We start from the raw sequence: 17,294 nt of genomic DNA, 5'->3' as shown, positions 1-17,294 counted from the left end.
TAGAGGGGGAGGTGAGCATTTGCTTGCTACACCCCATTGTCACATCATATAGTCACACTTTGTGCATGCCCTTCATGCTTTACATGCTTCATAATCTTGGATTTGATCTTGGATTAATGGGTTGAACCATATCTGAAATTCACTAATTATAATTAGTGAAATTTGGCTCCACAAATTCAATTTCAAATTCAAGTAAAATTTTAATAGAAATTTAAATTTTCCTCCAATTTTGTGTGACACTTAATAAATAGAGGCTATGTGTGTGCATTTTTCCAACTTTGATCATTTGAGAATTAAACTTCAAAGTTCAGACCTTTTTTGAAGCACAAAATTTCGTGCTCCTTCTCTTCCTCTCCCTCCACTCATCTTCTTCCTTCAAGCTTTTATCCATGACTTCCTATGGTGGTGAGCTTTTTCTAGACTCATCTTCTACTTGAAGTGGCACCTCCATTCATCTTTCTCCTTCTCCATTCCGCTACAATCAGACCTCAAGAAACAAAGGAATCCATTGATGAAGAAGATCCAAGGCCTACAAGCTCCACATGGAGCTACATCAATGACCATACTTGAGGCAGATTTGACACTGGAAGTTAGCAAATCTGCTTCCACCACGGCCTCTTCCAGAACCACCGTGACCACCACCTCGATCAAACGAAGTATTATGACCACCGTTACTTCTACCATAACCTCCTCTAGAGTCACCAAAATCATTACCTTTATATGAGCTTCCATACGAATAACTTTGAGTGTAATTCAGGGATGGAGATGCAAGCATCTGAGTGTCTCGATTGTACCGAACAAGGTGTGTTTCGTGGCCATAAAGTAGAGCCTCAATCTCTGCAATTGATGGAGTACGTTTCTTGCTTTCAATCATAGAAAGTATTGGCGCATAATCCGAAGGTAGACCTTCAAGAATAGCATCGACATGCTCCTCATGCAGTACCGGAACTCCAACGCCAGCAAGCTCGTCGACGTAGCCTTTGATTTTGTGAAGGTACTCATCCATTGTTTTCCCTTCGAGTGAGACAGCATGCATCGCGGTTGGTAATTGCCGTGCCCTAGACTTGGTGTGAAGGCTGAAATGCTTGTGAATCTTCTCCAATACCTGATAGGAGTGATTTGAGCCTAGCACACGAGAAAGGACAGACTTCGAGAGTGTCGACTGAAGCCAAACAAGCAACGTTTGGTCCTGCACTTTCCAAACTTCGTATTCAGGATTAACGCGACCCATGGTTCAATCATCTTTTGTGAGAAATTAAGGCGGAATGACTGGATTAACCACAAACTTCTGCAGCTTATGCGATTTAATGACTAGTTCGACGTGTTGTCGCCAGTGTAGATAGTTGGAATCATCCAATTTCTCAGCTATTGTTGTCGGAAATGAATGCGAACTGAAACCTTTAGATGCGGAAGCCATGGATGTGAAGGTGTAGCTTGATAAACTGAAGAGAAGAGTTTTTACGAAGAAACAAGCTCTGATACCATATCAAATTTAGAGATCTGAGAGAATAGAGAGAATAAGAGAAAACATTGAGAACAGAAAAAGGGAAAATTGATATTATTGATTCTGAAAAAGTTAGTTTTTAATGCAGTTACAAAAGAGGTATTTATAAACCTCTAGACCTTGAAGCTAATTACAAACTAACTAACAACTAACTAACAGAATTCTGTTAGTGAAAGAAAAGTAGTTAGCAGTCTAACTGTCCTGCAATAACTGTTTGTAACAGTTATTTTTATACATTCATTCTAATATACTTTAACTTAGCTTTATTTTTAGTCAATGTGGGACTTGGATTTTTCCCAATACACTCCCTCACGCCCAACACTTCTTGGGCTTGGTGTGTGGATAACATGGTGGGTGACCCTTTGAATTAATCTTGGATATGCTCTAATACCATCTTAGATTCTTTAGAATGTGAGTCTAGGCCTAACTTAACCCCAAAAGCTAGCTCAAGGGATGAGGGTTGCCCCTCACTTGTATACTCTAACTTGGTTTTATCTTTAACCGATGTGGGACTTGAATTTTTCCCAATAATTTTGATAGCTTGTGACCTATAAATCAGTACTTTAGATTTTGATTTCCTTTTTTGAGTATATACAGCCTTTTGGTAGTATTTTTGTTACCTTAATAGTGATTATTTATGTCTCATTGGTTTTAAGAGTTTTTTCCCCTGTAGATTGCTCTGAGAAGAATTTCTTCTATATATTATATTTTCTAATGCTTTCATGTTTTTATGTGGTAAATTACACTGTCCTCCTTGATAGATACTTAAATTACACTTTCCTCTCCTTTATTTATTTATTTTTAAATTACACTCCATTCTTAGAAGATTAATGTGTTACACATTAGTCCATTTTAAAATTAGAAACAAATTTTTTCTCTGACTCTCAGTATCATTGGTAGTTAGTTTTGAATTCTTACTATAAACTTTTAGACTTTAGAAGCTGAAATGAAGGATTCTGTGAAGTTTCAAAACTGATAGTAGGGAAAATTCAAAACTTCATTTCATTTTCTTGAGTCCTAAAATCAATAATAAACTATTCAAATTTGGATACCATTGGCATTGAAAGTTGCAGAGATAGGAAATTTGAAAGGCTTGCCACTGCTAAGAAGTTCATTTTCATTAAAATCAATTAAAGTGCTACACATTTAATCTCTTGGGGAGGTGAGTGTATTTTTTAAAATTAGAGGGAAAAGACTGTAATTTAAGTGTCTCTCAATGGAGAACAGTGTAATTTACTTTTTTCTTGAAGCTTCATCGATATTTTTGAAATTCTATTATGTATTATATATAAGCTTTTGGAATTGAACACATTTATCTTTTTAATGTATTGCTAGTTTTGTCTAATAACTCTTCTCTATCCATGATCAAACTTGTAAATAAATAACCGTGTATGTTTGTATCTCTTTGTGATGGCTGCCAACTTCTGGCCCTTCCTGATAACCAGTCCTTTATTTGTGTAGTAATGTAGTTCTTTGATATTGTGTCAGCTGTGTTAATAAATAGATTTAGAGGTTGATCTACCATCTGTCTTCTACTATTAAATCTCAGCACAAGGTGGTGATAGGCACATGTGCTTTGGCCACTCTTAACATGGAATTAGCTAGTGTAACATATTAGAGGTACTAGAATGTCATTCTTTGACTCTCACCTAAGATCCTAAGGACTATGCTGGCGATTTTGTACTACAATTACCTTAACAGTTTGTTATACACTGGTATATCTTGACTGGTATACGTGAATCTGATAATCTATGCTTAAAATATCATTTTGGTCGAGGAATTCCAATCTGCCCAGTTCCACCTACTTTATGGATGATTAAGATTCCTAACAAAGTTGTGACATCCAATTTTTGATTTTGATTATAATATATGAATGCAAAATCTGCTGATAAATTATGGTTTAATAGTAAACTTATTGCCGCTATTTTGCATGTTATGGGGCTGTTGTCTATTTATTTTATTCTTAAAGTCATGCTTATAAATAGTTTCATAAATAGTGTGGTACATTGAATAAGTTTTAATGGCTTCTTTTTAATGTATATCATGTTATGTAACATTCATGCACGATTTCAGGAAATGGTGAAATTTAATATACTTATCTTGTTCTAATGTATGGATAACTAAAATGACCTTAAATGCTGTGTCTCTTAGTGCACTGTTCGTGCTACTGTTACTGACTTTGCTGATAGCTTGGGAGATGATACATTTCATCGATTTACTAAAACTGAAAATGTTCTGACAGATGCAATTCGGTTACAGGTAATATTTTTTGTAAATTATTTTTCTTCAATATGAAACTGTTTTTTGTACTTTCCACATGATTAAAATGTATTAGTTTTTAAGTTCCATGGTCAAGTATTGCATCTTCTCCCTGCAGTTCTGTTCTTTATGATGGGATTTTGTAGCATCTATATTATTGTTGTCACTCTGTCTTAATAAGTTGTCTTTTCTTTATATTGGTGCTTCAATGCAGCTTGTTTCTACCCTAAGAGTTGATCCAGAGTTCAACTTGATATATTTCAATCCTAATGCAAAGGTAACACCATTATCTAAAGAGATTTTCTATCTGTTAACCATACCTCGGGTCCAGAATTATTGATTCATTGTATGCACATCAAATTTCCAGTGGTTGTACCCTTGGTTTGCTTGTTACTTTTTATGAGAAGATGGATAGGTTTTCATATATTTTACCTAGATCATGGAAGTATTTTCTCTATTTATTCATTGATGTTTTACTGAAGGCTTCATAGTGTGCAATCCTGTTGGAGCAACATTTTATCAGATTATGTTCTGGTTGGCTGCAAGTTAATTATAGTATCATAAATGAAAATGGAACTTTTGGAATTTTAGCATAGGCCTTTGCACTACATATTATCAGTCCTATACAAAAATATAAATGATTGCATATTTTGATAGAATTATTTTACCTTTCTAAGAATGAGTTTGGGCCTAACTCAACCCCGAAGCTAACTTACGAGGTGAGGGTTGCCCCCCACTTATATGCACTATTTTGGCCGTTAATATGTGTTGATAAACTGATATTATTGATATCAGAAGAAGAATTACAATTGGCCAAATGAATCTCCAAGTACAAAACTTGAATGTGAAGTTCTGTGACTGTATAACTCCTTTACTGTTTTGTAATCTCAGAGTATTAACTATAGTAGTCAAACTCTAGTTTGGTGTAACTGCCTTAGTCAGACAATTGTACCAAACTACTGAGTCTCTGTAGTATATATAGGGTTCTGTAAACAGAGACTCTGTGTGCTTTTGTATTCTCTCATTTCACAATATACAGATTTTATTTCTCTCTTTGCCTTCTGTTTCTCTCTACAAGTTTGTAGGATTGGACATTTGCAGGTGGCCCGATAATGGACGGACTGATTGGCTCAACAACCACTAGGATATACTTTGATACCATTTTAGAATTTAGGTTTGAGCCTAACTCAATCCTAAAAGGTAGCTTATGAGGCGAGAGTTGTCCCTCACTTATATACCTTATTTTGGCTGTCAATGTGGGATCTCCAACATCTTTCAAGGATGTGTATTAGTCAGTTAGATCTGCTAGTTTACTTCTACTGTTCAACGTTCATCTTAATGTTCACTTCTATGTTCTACCTCTCAACGCAAGGCTGTCATACATTATAGTCTAACTTGCTTTTGTTGCCCATCTTTGTGATACAAACATGTCTTACATAATGCTTTTTGTTCATGAGATTAACTGTTAATGCATTTTAGTTAGAATCCAAGGCCATTTTAGTATCTTATATGACTGCAGGTAAATTTGTCAATTATTGGTGGGAGCTGTTTCTTGGAAGCTGTTACAAATGATTCTCAAGTTGTTGAAGTTATTCAACCACCATCGGGATTAGAATGCCTACAATTGATTTTGTCCCCTAAAGGATTAGGGACAGCTAATCTGACTATATATGACATTGGGCTAACCCCTCCACAAAGAGCTTCTGCGCTCGTAAGCTCTGTCTTCCCTCAATTCAGAATTGCTTGAAATTTAAGGAAAATACTTGGTTTTAATCTCCCTACCTCAGTTTTATGTTTAGAGGATTTTGAAAATATATATTGTTATAGTTCCTTGTCTGTTTGAATGATTAATGTGCAACAAGGCACTTCCCTTCCTGCATGCTTGAGACTCTTGTTTTTGACTGGCAAGCCATAAACTTGTGTCTTTTGTCATTCAAAAATATCAAAACCAAATCTCTTAATTGGTTTGGTGTACACATTTTGTACTTAATAGAAATATGAAATATCATTTCCCTTTTGTACTTACTATTTTGCATAGGAAAAAGTTATAATTACATATTGGTTCATAGTGTGTGATTTTGTAGTGCTGACATTTAATGCTAGATGCTTATAATATTTAAATATTCCAGGTTCAAGTTGCAGATATAGAGTGGATCAAGATCATATCAGGAGCAGAGATTAGCCTGATGGTACGTCTTTTCCATAATGTTTTTGTTGTTTGGTCTTAAATGTCTTATACACGAGATTTTCTTGGATAGACATGTACCCCACACAAAATGGTTTCACTAAAAAAGATTAGAAAAGACCAAAACAAAGCTGAATAACACCTTTAAAGCCTGTTCAAAGTTTAAACCTGATTTCTATCAAAATTTTATAATAAAATATATATTTGAATTTAATCCACCATTTCCCATATTGATCATTATTCATGTTTGAAAATGAAGAAATAACAAGTCTGACATTGGTTGGACAAGAAGAAATGTTTTTTTTTTTTTTATCAGTAAAGATAATATTTTATAAATATAGAAGGGAGTACCAGAGTTACTAGAATACAGCAATATGAGTACCATACAAATGGTTCCATAATCAAACATACATAGTCTGAGAGAGAACCATTCTATGGATATAGATGAAATTTACATTTAGTAGCCACAATGTTCCATCCTCTACTGGTACAGAAAACCCTGTCAAATGCTACTGGACCATTGGTTAAAGTGGATAGTGAAGTCTTTCTCAAAGCTCTTAAGCCAAGTTCAAAGAAGGAATGTTGCATCTTCAAATAGTTTATTAGCATTGCAAGTTGCATTAGAGAACATTATGCTGTTCCTGAGCTTCCAAATGGACCATGTTAAGGCCAGCCACCAGCATTGCCACCTCTTAATCCTAACACCATCAGCCTGAACATCTATATGTTGGAGGAAATGCTGTTTTGGGGTGAGGGGGACAACACCTTTTAAATTCAGCCATGACATAGTTTCCCATCAAATAGGTTGGATTTTGCTGCAGTGAAGGAATAAATGGGCTGCATCCTCCTCTTTGTTTCTGCAGAAAGGGCATAACATTTCTGTGAACTGCACTTGTCTCCGCTGCAGATTCTGTCTTGTGGGTAGTCTATCTCTAATTAGCTTCCATGCAAAGACTGCTATTCTGCTTGGAACCTTTATACTCCATAATTTGTCGAAGCAATCCTCCTGGCTTCCAGCTGCTGATCCCTCTGTTAGCATGTTATAGGCATTGTGTGCTGAATATTGGCCTTTTGGGTCTCCAATTCACTCCCACCCATCAGATCCTTATTGCTGAATGACCTTATGTTGAATCTCATTTAGAAAATTGACAGCCTAGTCAATTTCATTGTCAAACAGCGGCCTTCTCCAGGTAAAATTCCACTCCCATCCATTATCCTTGTGGCTTCCCATCTGTTGGATGACCTGATGCTGCTGTAAGGAAATCAAATAAAGTCTAGGAAATTTTTTTGCCATTGACTCCTCCCCACATATCCATCTATCCTCCTAGAATTTGATTTTATCTCCGCTGCCTACCTTCCACTTCAGGCCATTTTGAATAAGCTGCCCCTATTGTGTATGAACGAGGGCCCTTTTTAAATCTCTCCACCATACTGATTCAGGTCCTACTCTATCTGCTTCAAACAAACCCCGCCATCCTTCATATTTGGATTCCACTACTCTAGCCCATAGTTCTCCTTTGTGTTGCATGAGATTCCACCTCCATTTTCCGAGCAATGCAAGGTTAAAGTTGTTGATGTCCTTAATGCCCAAACCACCATTTTTTTTGGTAGACACACTGTCTCCCACCTGACCCATGCAATCTTGTTTTGGTCGGGTCCGCCTCCCCATAGAAATCTACGCTGCAATCTCACCAACTTATCCGCCACTGATTTAGGTACCCTGAAAAGAAAAAAGAAGTAAATAGGGATCAATGTTAGCACTAACTGTATTAGTGTCACTCTCTCCTCCAAGGATATGTGTCTCTGTTTTCACTTTGCTAACTTTCTCTCACATTTGAGGATGATAGGATCTCACATCTGCCCTCGCCTCGGGTTTGCCCCTATTGGTATTCCTAGGTAAACTAAAGGAAGAGCCAACAATCTGCAGTTCAGATATTTGGCTCCCTGTTGCTTCCATTGTTGTGATTGACCAAAAACTCCAAAACAGCTCTTTGCAACGTTGATTTTTAGGCCTGAGGCAAGTTCAAACGTCCTTAGGATAGTTTTGATTGCTGTAACATTCTCCATGATTGTCTCCCGAAAAAAGATTGTGTCGTCGGCGTACTGTAGGATGCTAATATTCACATTATTGATGCCTACTTGGAAACCCTTATACAGGTTTTCTTCCTTAGCTCTCCTTATCAACCCATTCAGACCTTCAGCCACCACATTAAACAGGAAGGGAGCTAATGGGTCCCCTTGCCTAAGACTCTTTTGGGGGAGGAACTCAGCCGAGAGACTCCCATTCACTAAAACTGAGACGGATGCTGATTTCAAACACTCCTCAATCCATTTGACCCATTTAGAGCTGAAACCTGTTCTTTCCAGCATGTATAATAAAAATTCCAAGAAACCGAATCATATGCCTTCTTGTAATCTACTTTGAATACAAGGCACGATTTGTTGTTCCTTTTGGCCTTTTCAATCACCTCATTCGCAATGAGAACACTATGTAATAGATGTCTTCCCTCAATGAACTCAGATTGGGTCTCATCTATGATAAAGGGTATATAAGCTTGTAGTGCATAAAGTTCACATTGCCTAATGCATTTTGGACAAAGTAGCAACACAAGCCCAATCCCACAAGAACAGCTAGACTCTCCTACAATTCAAGATTTGATGGGTCCATACATAATTCCAGTCCTTAGCACTGTTTCACATTGAATCAACTTCATCAAACATAATAAATTCCATTACTTCCTTGAATGAAGTCAAGTGAGAACACAATCTTTCTTGCAATCTACCTGGGTCGGGTTCCACTTTTCAAGTGAGTGGAACGGAGAGGCCCCTCCTTCTATTTCTTCTTCCATCATCTGCTGAGCTCTGTCGTCCGTGAGGTCTAGTAGCAGGACCATATCGTCTCCCATGTAATTTGGCAATATGTTAGCTCCGATGTCCCAAAGTAAATTGTCTTCAACTTTGTCGAACATGGCCAGATTTTAGTCTTCCCACCCACGCATCATTGAACCATTTGTTCCCTGTTGTCGGTATGTCAAGATACACCGAAGACCATGATCCTTCACGGCTATGGTTTTGGCTACCTAGTATTCCCCTTGGAACTGAGCGTCTATTGTTCCTAGCCACGACCTCCGCATACGACCCTTGATTCATTCTCGGGAGTGAGTGTCTTCGAGAGGGTGCCTCCATTTCCTTTTGCTCATTCCCTTCTACTCGTTTAGCTTCTGGTATTGTCTGTTCAGCCCTGACTCTCCCATATTTTGGGATGTTGACATACATCTTCAGCCCACCAAAGATGATATTGTCTAATTTCTTTTCTAGACTGTGCTTATCCTCCACCCCTTTAAATCTAGCAAAACCATATCTTCTACCCATCTTGTTTCGTTGTCTGGATATGAAAACCTCCTGTACATCACCAAACTTTTTGAAATGGTGCCATAGTTCTTGCTCCGTCGCATCCTTAGGGAATTGGGTGAAGTAGAACGATGTTGTCTTTCTGGCCTCTCCAATTAGCTCGATCGTAGATTTGTCATTGTCCATTTCTGTTCCCAACCTTGTTCCGATGGGGATCCACTCTCAATCTCTGTGTGTTGCACGCTTTCTTCTCTCTTCTAGTCCTAACTCTCTCTCACCCACTCTCTCTCTCTCTCTCTCTCTACACATTCTCTCTCTAATTATGAATGCTTTCATATATAGGAAAGCGTGATTGATTCCTATGTATGGAAACCTTGTTTGTTGCATTCTACATAAATTTCCTTTCAGTGGTGAGAAGGAAGGAATACTTTCTCAAGAGTTTCCAGATGAAAAATTCTAGATGGTATTTAGATAAGTCATGGCCAAACTTCATCTAAATCTTTTTTTGGGGGGTGGGAGGTTGGAGAGCAAAAGGATAATTGAATTCATAAATTAGATTAGGTCCATGCATGAAATTATAAATCTTAAATTCTCGAGATTTTATGTTTTATTCTGTAACATCACATACTTGATTTTTTTCTTATTCCAACTGGAACTTCACCAGAACACATAGTTACTCTAAAGAAATGATGATTTCAATAGTAGTCCCTTGCCACTTGCCTGAGAGGAGTTTATGAATTGGAATGACCAATTCAATGTTGTTAATCTCCTTACATCTATATTTTGTACTTAAAAATATTGATAAGAAGGAACAAGAAAGATGGTCCAACCCAATACTACACAATAATCTAATAAGCACACATATCATTAACTAGTCTCTAATAAAGAGGAAAAAATATATACTTAAAAATATAGATCAGAAAGAACTAGAAAGATAGTCCAACCCAATAATACAGAATGATCTAATAAGCACATATATCATTAACTAGTCTCTAATAAAGAGGAAAATGGTGTGCTCACTGGTGGTAGAAAACCATTTGAGGTTGAGCACAAGCTCGAACTGAATAAGTCACCCTTTAAATGCCAAAGTGTTTTTGCTAGTTGCTCCAACATTCTATAATGATCTGGCATGCTGCCTTTTGCTCTTTTCTTTGTCATTTTTAAATTTCTAAGTTGATATCTGTCCAACCTAGAATTTTTCCTTCATGATATGCTATTCTGATCTTTGCAGGAAGGAAGTTTGCAAACTATTGACTTATTGGCTGGTACTAATGGTGGAAATAATTTTCATGCTTCTCAGGTTTGAATTGTTTTCCCTATTTAATTTTAGGAACCACACTCCAGTTTCTTGTGTTTGCTCTGGTGTAATATGATCTTGTGTGACATAGTTGTAACTGTACTGCCTTGAATATGTTCAATGAGACTGTTATCTTTTACATTTTCTTGGTCATTTTGGATATTCACCCATAGGAAGTAGGAACATGATATATGAGGTTTTACTATTTTAAGTGGCAATTTGTTGATTTGGAAACTGTTGTGCAGTTTGTTTACATGAATCTTCATGTACATGTTGAAGATAGTATAATTGAGCTGGTGGATACTGAAGACTTCTCAAGTCTTGTTGGTGGACATGTTAATGCACCAAGTTTTAAAATAAAGGGGAGACATCTTGGAATTACAACCCTTTATGTAAGTCTATCGTTGACCTGTTATCTTGATCTTCATCTCAGTCAAATTTCTATAGACTTTTGAAAACTCGAGAAGCTTAGTTACAATTTATTGAAACCAGGTCAGTGCTATACAACATTTGGGACATGTAATACAAAGTCAAGCCATTAAGGTAGAAGTTTATGCAGCCCCAAGAATACACCCTCACGATATTTTCCTACTACCTGGTGCATCATATGTGGTAAGTTCTAAAGTACAAGTGCTGTTTCTTTGTTACAAGTTTGACTTGAGAATGCGAACTTTGAAAGAAATTCATACTAAATTCTTCTGTTTGATTTTTGTTTTACTTTTCAGTTGGAAATGACAGTTGATTTTTTCTTTTTGAAAAATAATTGCTCACAATTTGTTTGATATATCTAGATTCATCTGTTTATTTCTAGGTTCAGGATTCATGTGTATACTAAGTTAATTGCATCTTTGTATTTCCAAGCAGTCACCTAAAGTTTATTATTTGTCAAGGTTTGCTTAATTGGATAGAATCTAAAATCATTTAAGGAGCCTATAATACCTTGTTCATGAGCAAGTCCAGAAAAGCCAAGTAAAATAATTTAGTTTTTGTTCACGAGTCTCTTTTCCATACCTTTCTATTTTCTACATCTTTTAGCATTTTCTTTTGTGATTGTTTTTCTTGGCTGGTGTGAAGTTTACACCATTGTTTTCTCCTATTTTCTTGGTTTTATGATGACACCATGCTATTATATTTATTTGTGTAGCTTACCATGGAAGGAGGCCCAACTCTGGGTGTTCATGTTGAGTATGAAATTGACAATGATAAAATTGCGAGTATTGATAGATATTCTGGACGGCTCTTAGCAAGTTCTATTGGTAACACTGTAAGATGTGAAATCCTGCTCAGATTTAATATTCCCTTATTTAGTTATTTTGTTCAGCTATTTTTATTTCTAATTTGTTATCAAATATGGACATTCATGCATATGCAATGTTATTAGCACTAGCCACGTGCTTTAATACATCTACGCAAGATAGATTGTGTACTTGGCTGAATACAATTGTGTTTTTGTTGTTATATAAGTGGCCATGTTACTAGGACTGACAACTTGCTAATATAACATAACTTATGCCGCCTTCAATATCATAAAAATTAAGCAGGTAAAGGTCAGTTTTCAACAGCACAATCTTAAGCTTATGCTTTGTTAACATTTTATAGACTTTCACATGAAGGGGTGCCAGTTACGGGGCTCTTTGGCAAATAAAAATTGTTTTGTTTCCTTTTTCTTTTATGTTGTACTATTGTGTGGACTGTTGCGAGAAAGCTTTTCTTTTCTTTCCCTATTGGATATCTTGGGGGATTGGGCTGCTTTACACATTTGTTAATGCTTATAGTTTCTTTTTTGTTTACTTGTTTTTTTCTCTTACTTTGAGAAGGATTTATCATCCATCAAATCCTTTGTAAATAATTCTCTTCATCTTAGTGGTATTCTCATTTATCGAAAATGCGTTTTATAGTTTGTTGAAAGCTTTGAGTTTTTCTTGCAAGCTTGGAACAATTATATAGATGTTAAGACCAAGAAGGGAACTTTTGTTGTTATGAGCTATATTTTATAATTGTGTAGTGCATTTGCTTGGAGGTCGCAGCTTGATGACAGAACTTTATGAAAATTTCTTTGCCACCCAATTCCTATGGGATAGACTTGTTTTAATGGTATTTTAGTGGAGCTCAGCCAATGGTGTGTTTTTGAATGGGTGTCAATGCAATTTGGCAGGTCAAATCAAGTTGTTGTGATAGGCATACTACATAAATTTCTTGATCTCACTACCCATTCGTAAGCATGTCATGTTTTCTCTACCAGGGCATTACTCTTCTATTACAGGATTGACCTTGACTGTTCCTGTTTAACTCTTCATTAAACAGTACAAATTCAATATGCCCATGCCACACTTAACCTGTTTAGTTTACTAAAGGTTGATCCTGACTACCTGTTTAATCAATTTATTTTCAAAGAATCAGTATTTCTCATAGTAAGGTCAGTAATTCATAAGACAAAATATGAGTCACTCATAAATATTAACATTAAGAGTCAACTGACTCAGAAGCATAGTCATGAAGTCTGAGAGTTGACTGCATTATAGTGGTTTTTACACTCTAGCTGTCTTGCGGCACAAATGGAAAGCAAATGCACAAAAGGAAGCAACATTGAAGAAAAGTAACCAATTGCATTGAAGCTTAGGGTTTTTCTGATTTATTGTCTGAAATAACCAATCTGGGTTTCTTCATAGGGAGGGTTGGTCCCTCACTTATATTCTCTATCTTGGCCTTATCTCTAGTCGATGTTGGACTTGAATTTTTTTCAATACATCCCCTCACACCCACACACTTTTGGGCCTGGTAAATGGATAATAGGGTGGGTGCCCATTTAATGGAACTAGGATAGGCTCTGATACCATCTTAGAAGGTAGTTTGGGGCCTAACTCAACCCCAAAAGCTAGCTCATGGGGTGAGGTTGCTCCCCACTTATATATTTTATCTTGGTTTTATCTCTAGCCAATGTGGGACTTGGATTTTTCTCAATATATATTATAAATCTTCCCATGTACTCTTGCCTTTTCCTTCTTTTAATCATTTTTGATGGAACACATGCTTTAATTATTTCAATTGTTTGCTTCAAATAAAACATTTATATTTATTTCTTTAAGAGTTTGTGGGTTATGCTTTTTACATTTAAGCATATCTGGTGGGTAAGATATTTGTCTAATCCGAGAATATATTACTATTGTCAGACAATTATTGCTAGTGTCTTTGCAAATGGTAATACTGTGATTTGTGAAGCACGGAGTTTTTTAAGGGTGGGAGTTCCATCTACTGTCACATTGCATGTACAGAGTGAACAACTTGGGATTGGCCGCAAATTGCCAATTTATCCGTTATTTCCTGAGGTGACAGTTAAAATCAAGATAAAGTCTCCATTCATTTATTTATTATTGTATTTCAAATCCTAATATTGATTGGTTTTTCCAGGGAACTTTGTCTTCTTTCTATGAGCTATGTAAAAATTACCAGTGGAGTATTGAAGATGAAAAGGTTTGGCTTTATCTTGAAATTTATCTTTTCATTTCAAAATGCATTAAGGAAGACCAACATAGCAGCACAACTCAAGTACACACCGTACACAAAAGTTATACTCCTAGAAATCAAAATACCATAATAGTCATTTTACAAATAAGAAAATACTAAGAAAGATACATTTGAATCAGAAGGAAAGTGTGTTGTGGTCTAAATAGTAAAGAAACAACTGATTCAAAAGATAGCTCTTACAACTCCTCCTGAAACTCGTCTTTGTTGTATCTGAGTGTTCCTATGAAATTATGTATAGACCACTGAAATGGAGTATTGCAAACTACACAAAACTTGTGCTGCTAGTAATGGAACTGCTAATTATCAACTATCTGATTATCTGCCTTGCATTTATCACCAAGCTGTCACAATTGTTTTCCTTATCTCCACAATTATCAACCGAGTCTATCATAATACTCAACTCTATCCGCATATCTCAACCTTAACTAAGCCTGCTACCAAAGTTAATGTATCAGTTACTATAGTTAACAAAATTGGCTGAAACTTTAACTTTCAACACCCCAGAAATTATATCATGCCAAAAAGATACTAAAACATTTTCCAGGGGGAAATAAACTGCATGAATGCACAAGCATGACCTTCCAATCCCCCCCCACCAAAAGAACTGTCAATTCAAGAGAGAAATCTGTCTGTGTCCTTGCACTTCGTATTTTTTCGGTCAGCCAATTTTCTCCTAAGAAAATCATACTCTAAGGTAGGCTAAAGAATTTTGTCTTTGTTTCTTTAGGTATTGAGCTTCAAGGTGGCAGAGACCTTGCATGAGGATAGTATCCAGTTGACTGCTTCAGCAGGAAGTCAAGTTAATAGTTATTTTGATGACAATGACCTTGGTTTTATTAATGTCTTGTATGGAAGGTATTAAGTAATGCAACATTCTTGTTAAGAATAATATCATGTAAAATGTGTAATAGTACTATTAGAGTAAGAATAGTATTCTTACTCTAGTAAGTACTTTAGTATTTTGGATATATTATAATTGCTCCCACAGTATCATAACTGTATGTCTAAATCTTTTTCACTTTTCTTTTCTTATCTAATTCTTAAATATGGTCCTTTATGCTTCCAGCTATCATGTATCATTGGCGCAGAGTCTTTTCAAGATTTATGTTGGTTTCTGTAGTTTTTTTTCTTCTTGGATGTCACTGAAATTAGTTCCTTGTAAGAGTAGTGTTAAAGTGTACACAGAATTGACAACATGTCAATGTTGAAGTTATTATAAAAAATTTAATAAAGTTGAGGAATCTGTGATTCAGTTCCAAATGTTATTGTTTTTTCAGATCTGCAGGCAAGACCAATGTTGCTGTCTCTTTCTCATGTGAACTTTCAACTTCTGGGTCAAGGACACAGTCAAGGTTTTACAGTTCATCTTTATCAGTTACAGTGATTCCTGATCTTCCCCTGGCTTTGGGAGTCCCCATAACCTGGATTCTTCCTCCCTATTATACAATGACAAGCCCTTTGCCTTCATCATCAGAATCCCATTCTCAGAATGATAGTCGGAATCGCAGAGGAACCATTAGCTATTCTTTATTGAGAAGTTTGGAGAAAAATGAAGCTCTGCAAAAAGATGCTATATTCATTGATGCGGATAGAATTAAAACAACCAAAAGTAACAATCTTGCTTGCATTCAAGCTAAAGATCGTACAACTGGAAGAACAGAGATTGCTTCTTGTGTCAAGGTTGCTGAGGTATGGAATTTAATCTTTCACTCACTGTTTATTTGGAGCCACTTTTTGGCACTCATATAAGAGTACAACTTTCCAGCCTTAGGGCATGCTTGTTTCTGCTAGAGCTGTCTCTGTTTTACAGGTGTTGATGTGAACTATTGACTGTTGTTTTGAAAGAATATTAAATGATTTTAAACCTGTATTGTCCATAGTAAAACACATTGATTTTAAGGAATTTTAAAGAGGGAGGTAAGTATTCAAAGAGAGAGAGAAAGAGAGTAATCTCTAATAGATGCACTGAATATTTATTTATCGAACGATTCATTGATGGATTGGATTTTTTAATACTTTTTTAATGGATCATAAATGATTTCTTTATGGTTTTTTTCTGGTTCATTCATAATGGCCAATCCATAAACCATCCAATCTATGCATTTGCCTCTCCTTCGTCTTGCTGCCTCTCTCTATCAGAAAAATAAGTATACCTATTTTATTAACCATGTAATTTGCATTCTGGATGTATGTTATTTGTTTGGAAATTGTAATTCACATCATAAATTTCTTTAATATGATCAGGTGACTCAAATTAGAATAGCCAGTAAGGAGGTTCTGCTCAATATAATTAACCTTGCCGTTGGTGCAGAACTTGATCTTCCAACAAGCTTTTATGATGCTCTAGGTATCTATGCCCCCTTGATAATGAATCACATACAGGATCTTTCAAACTGAAAAGTAGTCATCTTTTATTGTGTCTTACTGTGATTCAACAGGAAATCCTTTCCATGAAGCATACAATGCAGTACCTTTTTATGCTGAAACTAACTACCCTGATGTTCTCTGCGTAAACAAAACAGCTGATGGAAAAGGCAATGTCCATATCAAGGTTTGTTGATGGCTTTTATTAGAAATTATTTTTTCTTGGTGGCCTTGTTCTTTTTATTTTGACCAACAAGCTGCACAAGAACCTGCAGCTGGCACAATCGTAGATTTTTGGAACTATGGTTTTTCTTTTTCTTCAAAAGTGTCTCATGGGACTTTGGTCTCTAATGAAGCCAAGCCTGCATGGTGTTATCAAGATCAGGCTTAACTAATGCACTTTGTTCATCCCTGTGATTCAACTTGAATGCTTTGTTCGGTTTGGGAAAGAAAATGAAAAGAGAGAAGATTGAAAGAAAGTAGTGCGTAAAAGAGTAGATTTGAAGGGTTGTTTGGTACAGGAGAAATATGAAAGAAAGTGGAGAGAAAGAAAATGAATTTTTATTAAAAAGACAATTATGTTCCTATTAAAAATATGAAGTTATATATAGATATAAAGGTATTTCAGGAAAGATGCAAAAGATTGCTCCTCTCTCCTTTTCTATCCATGAGACAAGAAAACAAAAAGTGGTGGGTCCCGCTATCTTTTTATTTCTCTCCTGCCAAACAAGGAGAGTTTTTCCTTTCTCAGCTATTTATCTTTCTCTCCTCTTATTTCGTTCTCTTGTATTTCACCTCTACCAAATAGA

The 17,294-nt window shown here is 36.0% G+C and overlaps 1 protein-coding gene across 1 annotated transcript in view; it reads left to right on the top strand.

Annotated features, from left to right (window-relative positions):
• The window catches only part of LOC114411646 (nuclear pore complex protein GP210), a 39,827-nt gene that overhangs the window by 12,431 nt on the left and 10,102 nt on the right, over positions 1 to 17,294 (top strand). The window contains exons 13-26 of the mRNA XM_028375279.1: positions 3,656 to 3,763; positions 3,978 to 4,040; positions 5,283 to 5,474; positions 5,893 to 5,952; positions 10,531 to 10,599; positions 10,842 to 10,988; positions 11,089 to 11,208; positions 11,741 to 11,860; positions 13,767 to 13,922; positions 14,005 to 14,067; positions 14,849 to 14,976; positions 15,399 to 15,810; positions 16,366 to 16,468; positions 16,560 to 16,672. Of these exons, the coding sequence (XP_028231080.1) occupies positions 3,656 to 3,763; positions 3,978 to 4,040; positions 5,283 to 5,474; positions 5,893 to 5,952; positions 10,531 to 10,599; positions 10,842 to 10,988; positions 11,089 to 11,208; positions 11,741 to 11,860; positions 13,767 to 13,922; positions 14,005 to 14,067; positions 14,849 to 14,976; positions 15,399 to 15,810; positions 16,366 to 16,468; positions 16,560 to 16,672 (1,854 nt within the window). The remainder of the gene's footprint in view (positions 1 to 3,655; positions 3,764 to 3,977; positions 4,041 to 5,282; positions 5,475 to 5,892; positions 5,953 to 10,530; positions 10,600 to 10,841; positions 10,989 to 11,088; positions 11,209 to 11,740; positions 11,861 to 13,766; positions 13,923 to 14,004; positions 14,068 to 14,848; positions 14,977 to 15,398; positions 15,811 to 16,365; positions 16,469 to 16,559; positions 16,673 to 17,294) is intronic.

Source organism: Glycine soja, chromosome 5, assembly GCF_004193775.1.
Source record: "Glycine soja cultivar W05 chromosome 5, ASM419377v2, whole genome shotgun sequence".
NCBI classification, from domain to species: Eukaryota; Viridiplantae; Streptophyta; class Magnoliopsida; order Fabales; family Fabaceae; genus Glycine; species Glycine soja.
Note: the sequence above shows the minus strand (reverse complement) of the source record. Positions and strands in the feature narration are given on the sequence as shown.